The sequence below is a fragment of the Agrilus planipennis genome, unplaced genomic scaffold (assembly GCF_000699045.2).
Source record: "Agrilus planipennis isolate EAB-ADULT unplaced genomic scaffold, Apla_2.0 scaffold26, whole genome shotgun sequence".
NCBI lineage: Eukaryota > Metazoa > Arthropoda > Insecta > Coleoptera > Buprestidae > Agrilus > Agrilus planipennis.
In genome coordinates, this window is record NW_020439469.1 from 1,385,253 (window position 1) to 1,403,830 (window position 18,578).

Sequence of the window (18,578 nt, forward strand, 5' to 3'; positions counted from 1 at the left end):
AGGAGATCGGGCTGAAACTATAGCTACAAGCTATCCAAGGATGGTACTATAGAATGTCACCTCAAGGTAGGCCTAGTGGCGTCATCTCTTGGTTAGGCCGGAAACTTATCAATCCACCCTCGTATAATTATTAGATTATAAGGAACTCTATTACGAGTTTTGATACTTTCTTTATAAGTACTTATTTTTTAATACATTTAGATTAGGTAACTTTAAAATTATGTAATAATTTAAATGGTACTCCTTTCTTTACAATAACAACTATTTGTGCACACTGCCAATGCAGCTCGGCCTTAGAGAAGTGTTTTGTGCCTTCGCCGCGATTCAGCCATTGAAACGATGTGTCTCATTATTTAATTGTTGAACCTATTTTTCCGGAGCAGAGAGCAGGTTATAATGCAGTCAGAAACGATTCGTTTCTATTGCGAAAATTTGCTGATGGCAACTTCTCCAAATAAGGTTTTCTTCGAGTTTTGTGAAATGCTACAAAAGGCGCGGTAAACGCCATCCGTAGTACAATGCTACATTTTACAGATCACTTTGTATCCAGCCGTAACTCACCACTACGTGATAGGCACGTTACCATAATCGAATAAAATAATTCGAAGGATCTGTATTCTGTCGAAACTGCCAGACGCGGATCGCGATTTCGATCTTGTCGGATCTCATCAGCGCGTCAGAGATAGTTTCGACAGAACACAGACTAACTTTTACCTGCTGTTTTAACAGTGCGTTTTAGAAAATACTACAATGGCGCAGTAAACGCCATCTGTAGCACAATGATACATTTTAGGATTACGTATGCTCCAACAAGGTCCACTTGTGTGGATATCTACTTGATGAAACGAATCCCGGCGTAGTCAACCTCAACGTGATGGGCACGTTAGCTTAATCGAATAAAATAATTCGAAGTGGTCAGTATTCTGTCGAAACAGCCAGACACGGATCGCGATTTCCATCTTGTTGGATCTCATCAGCGCGGCGCAGACAGTTTCGACAGAACACAGACCAACTTTTACGTGCTGTCATAACAGCGCGTTTTGTGAAACCTACAAATGGCGCGGTAAATGCCATCTGTAGTAACCAAAATGGTATTTTGTTAGACTTATGGTTTTTGCACACTTGCAATTTACAATATTGTGATAAGTACATATGTCAAATCTTCGAACCTATTATTAAAGTTTAATAATCAAAGAACTGAGTACATATTGTCACTTTTTTTTAACTTCCCATTAGGAAGTTATTGTAATTGGGTCGAAAAGTGAAATCGGAATTTTCATTATATTTCCACGTTTTAACATATTAGTAGCATGCTAGCCAATTTTTTTGATGATGTGTGTATGTACGTACGTACGTACGTACGTACGTACNTCTTCGTCTACATACACATACACGTAGATATAAGACGTGACGTAGCAGTAAAAAAGAGTATAAAAGAATTTGTCGGTATCAATACGTATTGTCAAACACTGAAGCTTTTGTATCTTTCTACTGGAAGGTATAAGCGTTGATCAGACAAATTTGATAGTTGTGAAAGATAAAGTTATGCGTAGGTCATCATAATCATCATCATCATAGAATCGTCAGTCTCGAGACAGGTTGCAGACGTACCTCCACTCTTTCCTATCTTCAGGCCCCTCTTTTCTATTGGGCACTCTGAGTAAGTGCCCAGGGCCCCACCATCAACGGAGGCCCCCTATATAGTTCTGTCAGATCCGTCCGCCAACCAAAACTCGATAATTATTTTAAGAAAATTAATCGATAATTGCTGTTAGAATATTTACTTGCACAATCGCTTTTGCATGCTATAAACGCGAGCATACCCAAATGTAGGTGATTATTCAAACATTTATATATTCTGAAATTTTATTACTTCGAATCGCTCTCCAAAGAGAAAAATACAGAATCTGATTACAAGGGCTTGTCTCAAAGAATAAGACTTAGAAGTTCGCGCCAGACATTTTTTGATGACCCTGCACCGATAGTCCAACTGAGTTGGGAAGAGATATTAAAGTAAAAATACCTTACTTCCAATAAGTGATATCCCAAGCGTGCATCTAAAACAACGATTGAGTTTGTACAAGGAGATTGGTTATTGTTGACATTGTTTTTCGCTTGAAAACTCCAAATCCCGAGACAAAGTTGCAAAGAATTTGCTACTATGAAGATGTTAACGAGAAAGAGTTAGAAATAGAATGTCTTTATTTGGCAAACTAATAGTATTCCAGAAGTTTTGATAAAAAACCGAGTTGGAGACACATTTCCAAATGTAGATATTGCATTGAAAAATCTTTTTAACCATGATGGTAACCAACTGTAGTGACGAACGCTTCTTCATTAAACGGAAAAGAATAAAAAATAAGTTAAGACGAACAATGCTTCATGAAAGATTGATCAGTCCATAGAATGGGATATGTTCAAAGACAAAGAGTTTGAACAACTGGTTGACGATTTTGCATATCTGAAAACTACAAGGGTGCCTATTAAAAAAAAAAAACAATTTTGCACCAACCTGAGAATGATAGAATTACNTACAACTATAACTCTTCTATCTCTGTAACTCATTCTTCATTATTGATTCCCATACCGCCTGTACTTGGATATCATTTTTCACCACAAACTTTTTTGTTGATTTCGATAAAGCAGTTCATACTGCAGTGCAATCTGTTTTCACTAAATCAAGGATAGGACAAATCTGGTCTCAAAAATTAATTCTCTTGGTCTTTCCACTTAGTATAGAACAAAATCAAAGGTAAAAAGCTTTATTTAGTACTTTTTTCTTTTCCCATATCTTAAACTCAACGATTTCGTTCATGTTTTCAATAACTATTTAATGGCACTTTATCCTGAAGAGAGTGAATAATTTTTGTGATTATATACTAGAAAATTATGTATCTGAGGAGGTAGACAGAGTTTGCTTATTCGACTTATATATGATGGAATTTACGTATGAGAATAAAAATCATCGGAACGGAATTTACACTGAAATGTTTGCACGGGACGGAATTTACCTTTTCCGCATAGGAAACAAAGTGACGAAAGGAATAGATTTTCCATTGTTTTAGTTTTAGTTTAGTGGAATTACTCCAGTTTTCTAGAAATGTGAACATTAGCTCAAGATAAGAAAAAATGGACGTGTTTGACCATCGCTCTTCAGGTTGAAGACCTTAGAATAATAAGGTTGACAACCCTTGGGAACAAACGAAATGCGCATAATATGCACTTTATATTTTTAAGAGAATAAAATTAGAAGCAGAATCGACATCAATACTATTATTCCGTTTTTGATTCTCTTTTGAAATTGCAGAAATTCGCTGGTGATGACGCGGACATTTCGACAAATTATGTTTACTTAGCCTATGTACTGTAGCTTCATGGGGTGACAATATACATTATGTTGTGTTAACACTTATTAATTTATTTCCAACACTGTGGAGTTTCAAAAATTGAGTAGGTACCTTAATAATTATTTCAAATGCAAACATAAGTAAACGTAGTGCAAGGATTAGATAATTAACTATGTTATAATATGGATATGTATCATAGAAATTAATTTATGACTTACCAGTATATTTCCAGAATGTATTATGACTCGAAGGTTGACAAATTTTTCACATTTTTCATTAAAACGGCCTTTAATTTCCAAAGTCAATCCTTCGTATTTAAAACTGAAAATATAAATATTAAAGTAACAAGTTCTTCCCCCCTATCAGTCACTGCGAGCTCGAAACTGTTTCCACCATTGCTTCGAGTGGTCGAAATTCACTTTTGTGACCAATTTGTTTAATAACTTTCTTTGTGTTAAAAATTGTTTGAAAAATTAAATTTAAAGGAATTGTTTGTAAATAGGTATGCAACACATCGTACACTTCAGCATAAGAATTNAGTAGAGCTAGCAATTAATTAACCTACCACATTGTTGAATAGTTTGTATTTATGATTAGTGAGAGACAAGGATTATGACGTGCTATGAATAAAGTAAAACATGCAAAGGATTTTTGATAAACAATTGGAACAGTTTTATTTTTTTATTTTTATGCTGGGTTGAGTTAGGTACCTACCCTAGTGACGAAAAGTGTACGTCATTTTTTATAATCGGGTCGCTCTCTTCCAAAAAACGTTTTGCCTTTACAAATAAACTACTAAGTTTGACGGTCAGCGTTTCTTGCATGGGTAACACACTCATGTCTGAAATCAAATTTACAAAATTTTTAACCGGTGCAGCATAATATTTAGTTTTTGGCGTAAACATATTCGTAATGTAAAGCCTAGCTCTCCGAATACTTTTTCTATTTAACTTGTATTTACTCTGTAGATGACGTCATAGTGCCCTATTAGTGTTAATACCGAAAATGAGTTCTGTCAAATACGAGAGGCCTAAAAAACATTTCAAGCATCTGGAAATTGCTGATACTAACTACGTAATATTACTGTGCCCTGTTCTGACAGCACTCATAATTTCTTTTATATATAATATTAGTATGAAAACTATGTAAATACTACTGTCTGATACAGGACACACATTTACATAAAATGCTTATTGAATTAGACACAACTTACTTTAAATAGTTGACAACTGTTCCATGTTCTTTTGTTGACATATTTTTTAAATTTAAGTCGATACTTCCGAAAAAAATACTGCCATTGAGTTTACCAGTTGCTTCATTAACTTCGAATTCCGTCTTAAGGGTGGAAAACCCCGATATATTGACAGATTCAATCGTGACAGGAAATCTTAAAAATAACTTGTAAAATTTAAAGCTGTTAATTGCTTATAGAAAATGCAAAAGAAAATTTTCATTCATATCATAGGTAGATTTGTGACTGTAACAATTTCATGAATAAGAAAGTCTAGTTAGAGATGCCTAGCATTTCTGAGTGTTCTTCTAGATTAGAAAGTTGGATTAAAACATTAAACTGTATTTATTCGATGGTACTAAGAACGGAAACTTTGAGTAACTGCTATTAGTAGTATTCTAACAGAAGCATCTTTCCTATAATAGTGTCCAAATTTCTGACGAACTTGATATTCAACTTCAAACTGTCAATAAAATTTTCCTGAGGACCACGCAAATCGAATGGAGTTTTGTGAAGGGATACATAATGGGAAGGGCAAACAGAATGGTTCGATCGAGTAGTCTGACGTACTTCATAACTCATAATCATCATCAAACCTACTAATATTCCATACATCTTATATTTGTATACAAGCCATGTGCTTTTTGTGTGATATGTAAAGAGAAGACGACAATCTGTAAGAACTGTGACTTATACAATGTATGAAACACTATTAATAGCGCTTAATATTTAATTATGTTTAAACATTAATTTGAAATTCATTTAATTTCTACCCACTACAGATTACTTCGGATTAGTGAGGAAAATTTGTCAATGTCGGCACATATTTAAACATGCGAGGTTGCAAATTGCGCATAATTTACAGGTAATATTCCTTATTGACCATTCTACCATGTGGCAAGAACTCATGAGACACCAAGCCCCTTCAATCGAACAAAACTGTAAGCAAAACCTTCACATTCGACCTAACTTTTTTTCGGACTAGGCTCATGCGACAGTTTCCATTGGTACGATTGAACTTTCCGTTTTTTCCAATCCCCGAAACATTTTAAAAAATCATTCTCCTTCGATATCGCCTTTATCTCCTGAACTGTAGCATAGCGTCGTCCTTTCATGGGCCTCTTCAGTTTCGCAAACAAGAAAAAGTCACGAGGGGGCCAGATATGGGGTACGGTGGCTACGCCATTATTGTTGTTTTTTCCACAAATTCGCGCTCGAACAACGATGTGTGAGCAGGGGCGTTATCATGGTGCAAAGCCAATTTTTGTTCTTCCACAAATCCGGACGGTTCTCGCGAAAATTGCGCATAACTTGCAGGTAATATTCCTTATTGACCGTTCTCCCCTGTGGCAGGAATCTTGATTTCCCACTTCCCTGCAAACGAAGAAAATTCTAAGCAAAACCGTCATATTCAACCTAATTTGGCGCGCTTTTTTCGGTCTTGGCTCGTGTGGCAGCTTCCATTGGTATAATTGAGCTTTGGTTTTCACGCCATAACCAAACACTTATGATGCGTCACCAGTTATGACCCTCTGGAATACATTTGGGTGTTAGCAGACAGAGCCCAACAGCTCCTTAGCAATGTTAATGCAGGAGCCATTCGACATGTTTGGGTCCTTAGCAACTTCTCTAATGTCTATTCGAAGATTGCTCAACACAATTTTCTTCATTTCACCAATGTTTTCGACTGTTGTTGACGTGCTCGGGCGTTTTTCACACAAAATTTGATACAGGTTCTTTGATCCATTTTTTGAAATAGACAAAAATCGAAGACGAGATAAAACACGTGCGAGCAAAGCAGCTGTTAAAAATTAATGGAACATTCAACATGGCCGAACTTTTCAGTATGAGTGAGAAATATGAGTACCAACATGACGCCACAAAATAATCGAAAATCGAATGTACGTAACTAGCGGAAATTCAAAATTCGCGATACTTTTTGAACAAACATCGTATATATACATTAGTTTCGATGATTCTATGACATAATATATCTGTTATTTTAAATATGCTTCGTTGTTGTTGTTGTTGTTACCTTTTGTAGCTTACTGATCAGAACATTAGTACATAAAACCATGGAACCGGGTTCAATTCCCGGCAAGGCTGTGACAGCAGCAACAATTTTTCCTCATTGTTTTGAGGTAATCTGTAGTTTGTAGAAATTAAATAAGTTTAACATTAATAGTGCGTTTTAGAAAATACTACAAATGGCACAGTAAACGCCATCTGTAGCACGATGCTACATTTTAAGATTACGTATGCTCCAACAAGGTCCACTTGTGTGGATATCTACTTGATGAAACGAATCCCGGCGTAGTCAACCTCAACGTGATAGGCACGTTAGCTTAATCGAATAAAATACAGACCGCTTCGAATTAATTTCACATTAATGTTTAGACGTTATTACTATGAACTACTAGTAGAGCTAGCAATTAATTAACCTACCACATTGTTGAATAGTTTGTATTTATGATTAGTGAGAGACAAGGATTATGACGTGCTATGAATAAAGTAAAACATGCAAAGGATTTTTGATAAACAATTGGAACAGTTTTATTTTTTTATTTTTATGCTGGGTTGAGTTAGGTACCTACCCTAGTGACGAAAAGTGTACGTCATTTTTTATAATCGGGTCGCTCTCTTCCAAAAAACGTTTTGCCTTTACAAATAAACTACTAAGTTTGACGGTCAGCGTTTCTTGCATGGGTAACACACTCATGTCTGAAATCAAATTTACAAAATTTTTAACCGGTGCAGCATAATATTTAGTTTTTGGCGTAAACATATTCGTAATGTAAAGCCTAGCTCTCCGAATACTTTTTCTATTTAACTTGTATTTACTCTGTAGATGACGTCATAGTGCCCTATTAGTGTTAATACCGAAAATGAGTTCTGTCAAATACGAGAGGCCTAAAAAACATTTCAAGCATCTGTTTCAAAAAAAATTCAATTGTAATATTATTGAAAGTGGCTCTAAGAATTTGAAAAATTTCCTGTCTAATCACAAAGATATGGTCCCGATTATCGAGAAAAGCTGTTTACCAAATACTTTGCAACTCTTGTGGTGCCACTTACATTGGACAGTCTGGTAGAATTTATCTATACGCGTAAATGAACATTTGTCTGCAATAAAAAATAAAAAAAAATAACTCCAGTGGGATGGCCGAACAGTGTGAAAAGTCTTTCAACACTGGTAACGTAAAAATACTACATACAAATATACCGAAATTTATAAAACTACCTCTTCTAGAAAATCTGGAAATTAAAAAAGCTTTAAGTAAATAATTGCAACCTAGTAAATAACCAAACAGAGTTATCGACATATAACTCCCCACTACTTTTACATAAACTGTAAATATAATTTAATGTTTTAACCGAGCGGCATGGTCTAGAAGTTTAGACCATTGCTTAGCATTCGGGAGGACACGGTTCGATTCTTGGTCCAAGTTTTTCTGTGTTTTTCTTGGATCACTTAGGCAAATGCTAAGGCAGTAATATTCCACAGATAATCTTTCATTCTCTTCTGTCTTCATTTCGTCCGTCTCATCTTTCTCACCCGAACCACCACCCACCCATTCCCACGATTTCTGAAAGGAGGCTGAAGAGGGCCTTCCGGCGTAGTCCGGATGGACTGCCCGCCCACCAGCATTAGTAGCTGGTGGGAATGAAACACCCAAAAGTTTTTTTTTAACTTTAGTAATCTTTTGTATATGTTAATGACCGAAACAAATTTGTCGAGTCGGTTAAAAAATATTAGTGTGACTTTCCTGTTTGTTTTATTTTTGAATACTTGATTTCGTTTTGTATATGTTAACGAAAATACGTCGTTGTATTCAATTCCTAGGAAATGTATATAATTTCTAACATCGCTCGGAAATGTGTGAAATAAATTATATTGGACACATTTCCTAGAAAATCTATACATTTCCAAAATGGCAATCGGAAATGTATTACATTCAAGACGTCAATGGTTACGCGGGGTTAGCGGAGAGCGAGGAGGGGTATTACGTCATCGATAACTCTGATTCTCAGTTTACTAACGTGTTTTATTCATTTTATTCACAGAAAGTGTTAGTTTAATACATTTCCTAGTAGAATATCGGAATTTCATACAATTCCTAGGAAATGTATACATTTCCTAAATAGCTTCGGAATTGTATATATTTCCTAGGAATTGTATACAATTCCCAGATTTCATACGTTTCCGGTAACATAATCTTCAATTTGCGTCCAGCTTTAAATTTACATTTTTGAAAATATATATTAGAATTAATTAATATAACCATTTTTTTTTCATCCCTCAATTGCTATCCCATCTTAACCAAGAACTTTAACAAACGAAATGCTGGTATTCTTTTCAGAATGGATCAATTAGTCTATAAAGGCTTTTTTGATGTAAGTACATTAAGTTAAATGTTTTTCCTACCTATATCAAAAGCTGTTATAAATGCTGCAGTAACACTGACTAAACCAATATTCCACACCAAATGCATTCTCACCAAATAATATGGGATGATAACAACAAATAAAATTTTCTTGCAACAATTTTCTTTTTATAACATCCCATTTTATTAGTCATAATAAGATTTTTAGAAACAGAATAAAACTCTTGTGTTTCATTTTATTCCAGTTCTGTCCTAATCACCTAAGAATGGAAATATGTGTAGTAAATGCCTATTGTCCTCATACTTTAGCAGTTTAGCCTTTTAAGGTAACCCTTATACGGTTTGTGTATATATTTTTTATTCAGTTTACTGTTTGTAATGGTAAATAATACCCTACCAGGTGCAACCTTTTTATAGAAATTATAAACAAATACTGTCTGATAATAATTCCATTTGTCGTATCTTGTAAGAAAATTGAAATAACAAAAGAATAGTGATGTTTCAGTTTAATTTTAATATTCTTTTTAGTCGTTAGAGAGAGATTTGCTTATCATTATTCAACCTACTTTATTTTATTATATAAGAATTTTAAATAATTTCAAATGCATACAAACTAATCAAAAATCTCTTGAATGCCCTTTTGTAAATAGTAATAGGCCGATTTGGTCCCAATGGTCAGGTTCTGCGAAGACCTTTGACGGTAACCACCTTTGTTAATTTTATTATCGAAACTCTTCAATTGATTTTTTCGAATACAAGTCCCAATTGATTATATTTTGAGAAAAATTATCTAAAAGAGTTAAAAACTCTTGTGAAAAACAATTTCCGTGATATGGAACGTCAACTTTATTGTTTCTATTAATGTATTAGATAGGCATGTATTAGTTTATTTACCATCGTTTCTCTTAATAAATCAAAAATAAAAAGTATGAATATATACAGGGTATTTGCGAAATAAGTAGTAATCTGGCAGGAGGTAATAGGGCACTACAAAACAGAAAAGTTAAGTAAATGTTTAGTGATCCAAAAGTCCACTGTTTTCGAGAAAAGCTTATTTGAAAGTACAAATCATGGTCTGGTAGCACCACGCGGGGAAATAGGACATTGCAACGCCGTATTCAATCAGCTTCTACATACATACATCCGTGTTGTATTTATTTTATAGTTTTGTACTTATGTATTGTCTGTTATTTGTTGGATTAGATTAAGCAATACACCCAGCCCCTAGTTGTACTACTGTTTTAAGGTGGTAGGTTTGTATTACTATGTATTACTAATAGACAGTTGAAGTCATTACAAGTAGGTCAGTGTGTCAGAGTGACCCATCCGTGAGTTTCTAGACGAACAAATTTCCGTACTTTTTCTTTCCTTGCATATCAGTATTTTTTTTTTTGTTTCATTTAATTTATATATATTCAATAATGTTTTGTCAATATTGTTTCCATTTTTTTAAAAGTTATACTAATTCCTCCTTGCTAGATGCTAATACTTCTGTATCATCTGCAAATCTAAGCATACTAATCCATGTAACTATCTGTTGTCGCCGTAGTTTGACGACTTTTAAGTATATATTTAAGTTTTTGGAATTACGCAAATGTAACTTGGTTGTTATAAAAAACTGCACTTGGTTTTTTAACTATATATTTACAACACTTAAGGATTAACAAAAACAAATGAATAACAAAAACTTACTTATGTAGAGAATGGACTGTATAAAATTGTATGAAGGAAAATAGAAAGCGAACCGAAAGAGCGAATGATTGAACTGAAGACCAAATTGCAACTGCCTGAAAGAATGACTGAACTCCAGAAATTAGAAAAAATAAAAAAGTGGAGGAAACAGTTTAAGGGTGGAATTAAATTCAAATTGGAAAAGGTTGATTGGTTGGAGAAAATGTAGAAGATCGTGATTTGTTATGAAATGAAGACAGGGATACAGAGGGGTTGAAAGCTAGTGGGAGTACCAGAAGGGCATTAACCGGTACTTGGGGTACCGACACACGTGCAACGCATCTTTAGAAATGTACCGTTTGCGTCGATTTCTGGGAAACATAACCCAAGCGAAAACCCAATTGAACTTTATTGGGGTGTTCGTGTTCGAATAAAAGAAATTAAATATTATAGAAACTAGACACAATGGTCAATAAAATCTGTTGAATTTCGATGGTCGGCAAGCTACAATTCCCAAATAACTGCAGTAAAATGTATCCATTTGAAAATTCTATGATAATAAGAAAATAACCATTCTACTAGAACCATAAAAATAAATGTCGAAAAATANATTTGAAAATTCTATAATAATAAGAAAATAACAATTCTACTAGAACAATAAAAACAAATGTCGAAAAATATACAAATACTAAAATGAATAATGCGGCTCAACACTATCCTTACAATTGTACTGTCTTTAATGATGTTGATCGCGTCTTCGGTGTATAGATTAAAAAGTTGTGGTAACAGTAACATCTTGTCCCATTTAACATTGTCAAAAGCTTTTTCTAAATCTACAAATCCTATGTACACACTCTTTTCTTTTCCTATCGTTTTCTCTATTGTTACCTGTAAAGCTAGAATGACCTCCCGCGTTCCTCTATTTCTTCTAAACCCTAATTGAACTTCCCCTAGTAGTTCTTCTGCCCTTTTTTCCACCCTCTTCTGTACAATTCTAGTTAAGATGAGAATATTGAACAAAAATACAACCAAATGACTTCGAAAGAAAAGACAAGCAAAAAAAAATCGGTTGTCTGTAAAGTCGGTTTACTGACGATAGTTGAACGTGACAACGTTAAAAGAAAATACTGATGCAATGGTTTCATTTTTCTTCGTTAGTGTTGTCGTTTCCTACTAAATGACATTACAATCGCAATAAATGAGGTGAAGCATCAGAACTTGAGTGACAATTGACAAACCAGTTAGTTATCTGTTTGTGCAGTCCTTAAATTGAAATTGGCCGATTGATGAGTTACAAGTTGCGAAATGCTTAAATGTGAACGGTGTAGGTGCTTCTAATGTTCCAATTACTTTCGATTTTTCTTTTTCTAACGTTCTTCTTTCTCGTTATCATTCCATATTCGTTAACACTGGTCCTTTCAAAATGGACCTAATTCACGTATCCCGAAATTCTGGGATATCAGCTCAACCCAACTTGTAGAGTAATGAGTAGTGCGAAATTTAAAAGACTAATAATTTGTTACGGTTTATTTCAACTACAAACCTTTTAAATATAATTGAATAACAATTTAAATGATTGATTTAAGTGATTAATACATAGTATCGCTACATATACTCTGCCAAAGAGATAATATTGAGGGCATCCATCAAAAATTTGCCATATTCCCGCTGATCTTTTTCGCTTACGTCGTTGAAATCTTGCAATGTTAAAATACTTCGAATATCCACCGTAAAGTTTCCCTATGGACAATGCAAAACAGTTCTTATTAATCTCACGTCAAAAATATTATATCACAATACGTTTCATAATAAAATCCGTGACATTTTCGTAACTATTTGAAAATGACCAAAAATATATAAACTTTAGTTACAAATATTATGGAGAAATAATATTGTTTTACCCTGGGTATGTTTGTCAATATCTGATTGTTAGTAAACTTTGAACAGGATAATCGAGAATCAAGAAATGCTACAAAGGAGACTGATTAAATGTTTAAGAAATACGGTTTTGTGATTTTTTTTCCTACTTTATTGAATGGTTTAAATGATATTTGCTAATAAAAACGCTTTAAAACTCGTGTTTGCATTGCACTCATAATTTACCTATAGAAACGAGATAGCCGATAGTAAGACATTCTAAAGACAATGTATTACTGAATTAATTTTTTGAATTAACTTTACCCAATGCAGATAACCTCAAATTGATCAGGAAAAATTTTTTCAGCGCACTCTCTTGCCTGGAATCGAAGCCGGGCTCCTGGTTTTACGCACCAGTACTCTTACCGCTAAGCTGCAAGGTTATCTAGAGTGGGTTAAATTAAGTCACTAATACATTGAATTAACCCTACAAAAATTGAGAGTGTCTCATTCTGAAGGTAACTGACAATTATTGCTCGTATTCCATTTAGTTCATACGTTCTCATCATCATCATAAGGTCGTCAGTCCTAAGACTGGTTGGACACGCACCTCCATCCTTTCCTATCCTGAACTAGTCTTCGCATTTCCCCAAAACTAGAACAACCCACATCCTTAACTATTTGCGAACAATAATCAAATCTAGGTCTACCTCTACCCCTCGTAACTTCAGTTTCTGCCTCTAATATGTCTCTGACTAGACCATCATACCTGAGAAGGTGTGCTACCAACCTATCTCGCCTATTTTTTCTTGACTTCCATAGAGTCCTTTGTTCTCCTATTCTTTCTTATATCTCTTCATTTCTAATCTTCTCTATCCACGTTATCATCATCATTCGCCCCTAAATTAACAGTTTGCGAGCATAGAAGTGACTTCTTTTTATTGAAAGCGGCTCGATCCTGCGGTATCCTCTGCTTTATATCCCTACTCTACTACACCTTCCGTCCTGATTTACCTGACTTCCTAGATACCTAAACTCAACTACTTCTAATACATTCATTCTAGTGCATTAAATTTTTGTTTGATGTCGATTCATAATTTTATAAAATTATCGAAAAATTGTAGTAGTTTAGATTAGCTTATGGTGCGAATGGATTCAAGTACTTTGCATCACCAACAAGTCCAAATCTGGACAAGTGAGCTCTAGCTTTTTGTAATGGATTATTCTATTATTTACTTGAACAATTCGCAAATTGACTGTATGGCAAAATGATTATTGTTGATAAATAATTGTAACCAATTCTTGAATTCCTTTTCGTGGTTTTAATTTGTATTTTATTTTTCGTTCCGTTTGTATACTTACAGCCAAATTTTCTATTTGTGGTGAAACAGAAAGCTGAGTGAATTTCTTACTATACCCATCGAAGTATCCAGTTACTTTTAGTGTTAAGCCTTCTAATTCGATACTAAAAAGAAAAGGATTCTGTTAGTCAAAGAATTAAACTAATTATTATGCTTAGTGTTATACACGACGATTTCTTCCTTTGTTAAAATTTTTAAGTAGTAAATGTAAAAAAGAACATTATTTGGAAAAAATAGGTCAGTTAGCTACATGGCTAAATGAATAGTTTTGTGCTCAGAGGTACTTGATGCAGTCTAAACTTTCTGTCTTATCGATTTTATTTATCAGAGAATAGAAATTATTTGCAGATTTGAATTAGAAATTGGAGCTTCTATTGGCGGAAGGATTTAGGCTTCGAGTTTTTAATGAATACTTATTCATTGAATATTTAAAAATGTTTTATCTGTCATGCATTCGTTAAGACTTTCGCGGCTGTTTTTTGTGGTGAATTGTTTCTTACATGTTTTTAGACCGTCATCTTGAAGGACTACTATTCTTCGACTTTTTGCTACATAACGGTTCCTTTGTTGAAAATGGATTCTCTAAATTCAGTAATAATCCTTCAAGATGATATTTATTGATACATTCCGTGTCTGTAAATATTTGTAAAACAATTGCTTTCAATATAAATAGAACATACTTACTTCATTGAGCTCATGTGTAGATAAGGATGGTCATCCATTTTGGCTGTCAGATTTGACCCGTGCATGTTTATAAGATCGAACGAAAACATTCCCCTAATAAATCCTGTGTTGTCCACGGCAAAATCTGCAGTAAAGTCTGACAATCCGTACGTCGTTAGGTATGCGATGTCAAACATATTAAACAACCTATGAAATACAAATGAAATTACTTTTACGATTATTTAAACTATGTATGTATGTACATATACCATCAACCTTGGATTTCCACACGTTACAATTTTACAAACAAGTAGAAATTAATAAGAGAATAGTGTTGAATTTAAAATAAATTCACTTGTCTATTTTATTTTACATATACACATTTAAGACTTAATTATCCAGTTTCTTTGATTATAATTAGTTTAATGTATGTACCAAAAAAAATATGTAAACTAGTATTTAATTGTATGAATTGTGACCTTGAAGAAATCTGCGCGAAGATATAAAGAATACACACTAGGCGTGAGCAAGACAGAAATAGTTGGAACAAGCTTGAACGAGCAGAGCTCTCGATGGGCGGTCTTAGGAGATCGGCTAGAACTGTACAGTACTAGACGAAAATGTTTAGCAATTTCTTAAAACAAAAATGTATATAAATTAACAATAGAAAACAAAGCAAGAGTTTTATAGGTGTGTAGAACGTTAAGTTAATTCACTTGTTATTATTTTTGGCTAAATATGCTTTTAAATAAAGCTTATTCTTAAATTTTAACGAGGCAGTTTAAATAATTTTGCAAATGGTACTGTACACTTTTAAGCTACGCAGACAAATATGATTGAATTTGGAATTATGCTACGGCGCATCCTAATAAAAAGAAGGCGCACATCCCCAACTTCTTGAAACGAACAGTATGGTTGTGTTGAAGTAATATATGTAATTGTATGTTACTGACAAATGTCATACAGCAATCATATAAAATGCCTAGAGATTCTATAGCATACTGGGTGGAGATTGAGTAAAATTTTAACGGATTTGAGGACGATAGTTTAAAACTTCCATCATAATGAATTTTGAAATGGTTTTGGTTTTTACACCAGCCATATCTAAAATGTTTGTTTCTCTTTATTGTTGCAGTATCTTTTAATGAATTTGAGGTTATATTTCCTAAGGCAACTACAAATGTAATTACGCAGTTAATTAATGATTGTAGGATAATTTCATATTTAATATATGTACGAAACACCAAGGGATTTAATAATGCTTTACCAAAGTGGTATGTGACTAATTTGGTACTAGTAAAAGATCTCAGTTTCCAAAATAGCGTTTAATATATTGGAAACCATAAAAATTATACTTTTTTAATATTTAATAATTGTTTTCTGGATCATAAACAATTCAAATTAGTTAGTTCAGTATTTGGAAATAGGTTATGGAGAATGTTCAATTTGGGGAAAATGGATTTCAGTGTTTTTTCATCATTAGAAAACCTACCTTATAGAAACTGTTACTAAAGGAACATTAAAGTTATGTATTTTTTGCTTGTTGGAGGTATGCACTAAGGACATACGATAAATGAGATCTTTTCCTACATAAATATGCCGGATGTGTGTACTGTAATGTTTTACGTTATTATGTCATAAAATGACGTTCATGTTCCTGAATTGGAAAATAAGAGAAATGGTATACTAAGGTGCATTAACGTCTGAAAAGAATCAGGGATTCGGAAATGATGCTTGCCGCTGTTTTTATGTATCATAAATTCAAATAAACATTAGTACTATTATTTGTCTAAGTACCCTGCAAGAACAAGGCACCGGACGGTTAGCCTCTTCGTCACCCCCAAAAGCCGCCCTTGTGAACAGTAAAAGAAAGTCTCGCTGTCTTGTCAAGGGGTGTCCACCCGCTCGATTGGATTGNATTCAAATAAACATTAGTACTATTATTTGTCTAAGTACCCTGCAAGAACAAGGCACCGGACGGTTAGCCTCTTCGTCACCCCCAAAAGCCGCCCTTGTGAACAGTAAAAGAAAGTCTCGCTGTCTTGTCAAGGGGTGTCCACCCGCTCGATTGGATTGGGTACCCAGTCAATTCCAGTCGATTTAGATAATAATAACCCAACTTGAAAGTTCGGTTAAAATAGTTCAAGCTCGTAAATGAGCAGCCGAACTCGATCTTTTCAATACAATACATTGGTAACCTTTTTCCTTTTTTAGTCATTTATAATATTATAATGGGAGCACCCAGTTAAACTGTAACGTTGTTGCGCCCCTGACTATATGCATTATTAACTGAAGAAAAACTGCGTATTCTTTTTCAGACCAAGGAAACGTTTTATGTGAATACACTTATAAAACCAATGATCTCGCCGTTGGAGGGTGTCATGTTTTACAATCAGTGCGCTACCGTCGATGAAACGCGTATATGTGAATAGCCTTGTACGGCTGTGACCTTATTTTCGAATTCGCGCATTTCATCTACGTCCTTGTAAAACGGTTCTAATAATTCGAATTCCCGAAATAGGAAATACAATTATGGGGAATGTGGATTATCGTTACTGTATTTTTAAATGAATTTTGGGGTTTACAGAATGCATTAGTGAATTAATCTTTGAATTAACTTAACTAGCAACGATTATTCCTTATTAACTTATGATTATCTCTATTAGGTAAGATGAATTCAAAAATTAATTCACTAATTCATTGGATTTAACCCTAGAAAAATTCAGTGTCTCTGTATACAGGATATATAGAAAAACGTCCTTTTTTTTTAGGATTTCCCAAATGAATATTATGAACAACTTCTATTTGTAAGATTCTAGATTAGGAAGACTGACAATAAGTCTTACCCTGTCACCTCTTCTGTAACAAGTGGGTCATGTTCATTAAGATATGATTCAACCCGATGAATTGCGATGTTTGCCTTGTCGACAACACTGGCACGTTTGCGGACTTCTGAAATTTGTGAAAAAAGATTTGTATTATTATTAACGTTAATGCAATAACGACAGATATAGGATTATGTTTTTTTTTATTATCTATAGTTAATGGAAGTCTCGGATGAATAAAACAGGCCGATAAACGCTGAAGTAAAAAGACGAAAAAGTCAAGGCAAAATATGTCCTTTCACATGTGACAGGGCTGAGTAGTTATTAAGTTTAGCAAGTTATTATTTAAATTAATCGGAGTAATCCATTAGTGTATTCTTTATTAGGAAAATAATCATTTGAAGATTATCACGTTCTGAGTGGAATTTATTTAGGAATTTTTATGAGTATCTATGTCATCGGTAGGTCAGTGTCAAAGCCATAACATTAGCTGTATGCACTGTAGTTTTTTTTTAGATTATAAATCGATTTCTGACCTTTTGAGTTGATATGTATTGTTTGGGATGAATCGATTATTGAACTGATCGATTCGATTCCTAAATAATCAATTAAATTTTGATTTATCAAATACAAAAAAAGATAGAAGAAGTGGCCGATTTTAGGTATCCAGGGAGTCAAATAAAACAGGACGGAAGGAGTAGTAAGGATATAAAGCAGAGGATAGCTCAGGATCGAGTCGCCTTCAATAAAAAGAAGTCACTTCTAGGCTTGCAAACGGTTAATTTAGTAATTGGAAAAAGGTCGTTAAAGGTATATGTTTGGAGCGCGGCGTGGTATAGTGTTACAGGCGAATGATGAGGATACCGTGGATAGAGAAAGTTAGAAATGAAGAGGTATTAGAAAGAATAGGAGAACAGAGGACACTATGGAAGTCAATAAGAAACATATTAGAGACAGAAACGGGAGTTAGGAGGGGTAGAGGTAGACCTAGGTTAGATTACTGTTCGCAAATACTTAAGGATGTGGGTTGTTCTAGTTTTAGGGAAATGCGAAGATTAGCTCAGGATAGGAAAGAGTGGATGAGGTGCGTGTCCAACTAGTTTTAGAACGGACGACCTTATGACGATGGTGATAATCCGATAACATTCTCAGCCCTAGTGTATCTACACAGTATTATTGTCTTTTTTCTTTTGTTTGAATTTTGTTTATTTATAATTATTTATATTTATTTATAATTT

At 34.0% G+C, this 18,578-nt stretch overlaps 3 protein-coding genes across 8 annotated transcripts in view; 1 reads left to right on the plus strand and 2 right to left on the minus strand.

The window, feature by feature from the left end:
* The window catches only part of LOC112905858, a 15,859-nt gene extending 6,783 nt beyond the window's left edge, over positions 1–9,076 (minus strand). The window contains exons 1-4 of the mRNA XM_025979108.1: positions 9,005–9,076; positions 7,173–7,299; positions 4,561–4,734; positions 3,566–3,668 (exon numbers count right to left, since the gene is read on the minus strand). Of these exons, the coding sequence (XP_025834893.1) occupies positions 3,566–3,668; positions 4,561–4,734; positions 7,173–7,299; positions 9,005–9,071 (471 nt within the window). The 5' untranslated portion in view covers positions 9,072–9,076. The remainder of the gene's footprint in view (positions 1–3,565; positions 3,669–4,560; positions 4,735–7,172; positions 7,300–9,004) is intronic.
* The window catches only part of LOC108740021 (mitogen-activated protein kinase-binding protein 1), a 482,920-nt gene that overhangs the window by 292,007 nt on the left and 172,335 nt on the right, over positions 1–18,578 (plus strand). The window lies entirely within an intron of this gene.
* Positions 12,147–18,578, minus strand: part of LOC108740068 — a 22,552-nt gene continuing 16,120 nt past the window's right edge. For both annotated transcript variants that reach the window (XM_018474262.1, XM_018474270.1), the window contains 4 exons: positions 17,362–17,467; positions 14,537–14,722; positions 13,854–13,956; positions 12,147–12,374 (listed from right to left, as the gene is read on the minus strand). In XM_018474262.1, the coding sequence (XP_018329764.1) occupies positions 12,240–12,374; positions 13,854–13,956; positions 14,537–14,722; positions 17,362–17,467 (530 nt within the window). In that variant the 3' untranslated portion in view covers positions 12,147–12,239. The remainder of the gene's footprint in view (positions 12,375–13,853; positions 13,957–14,536; positions 14,723–17,361; positions 17,468–18,578) is intronic.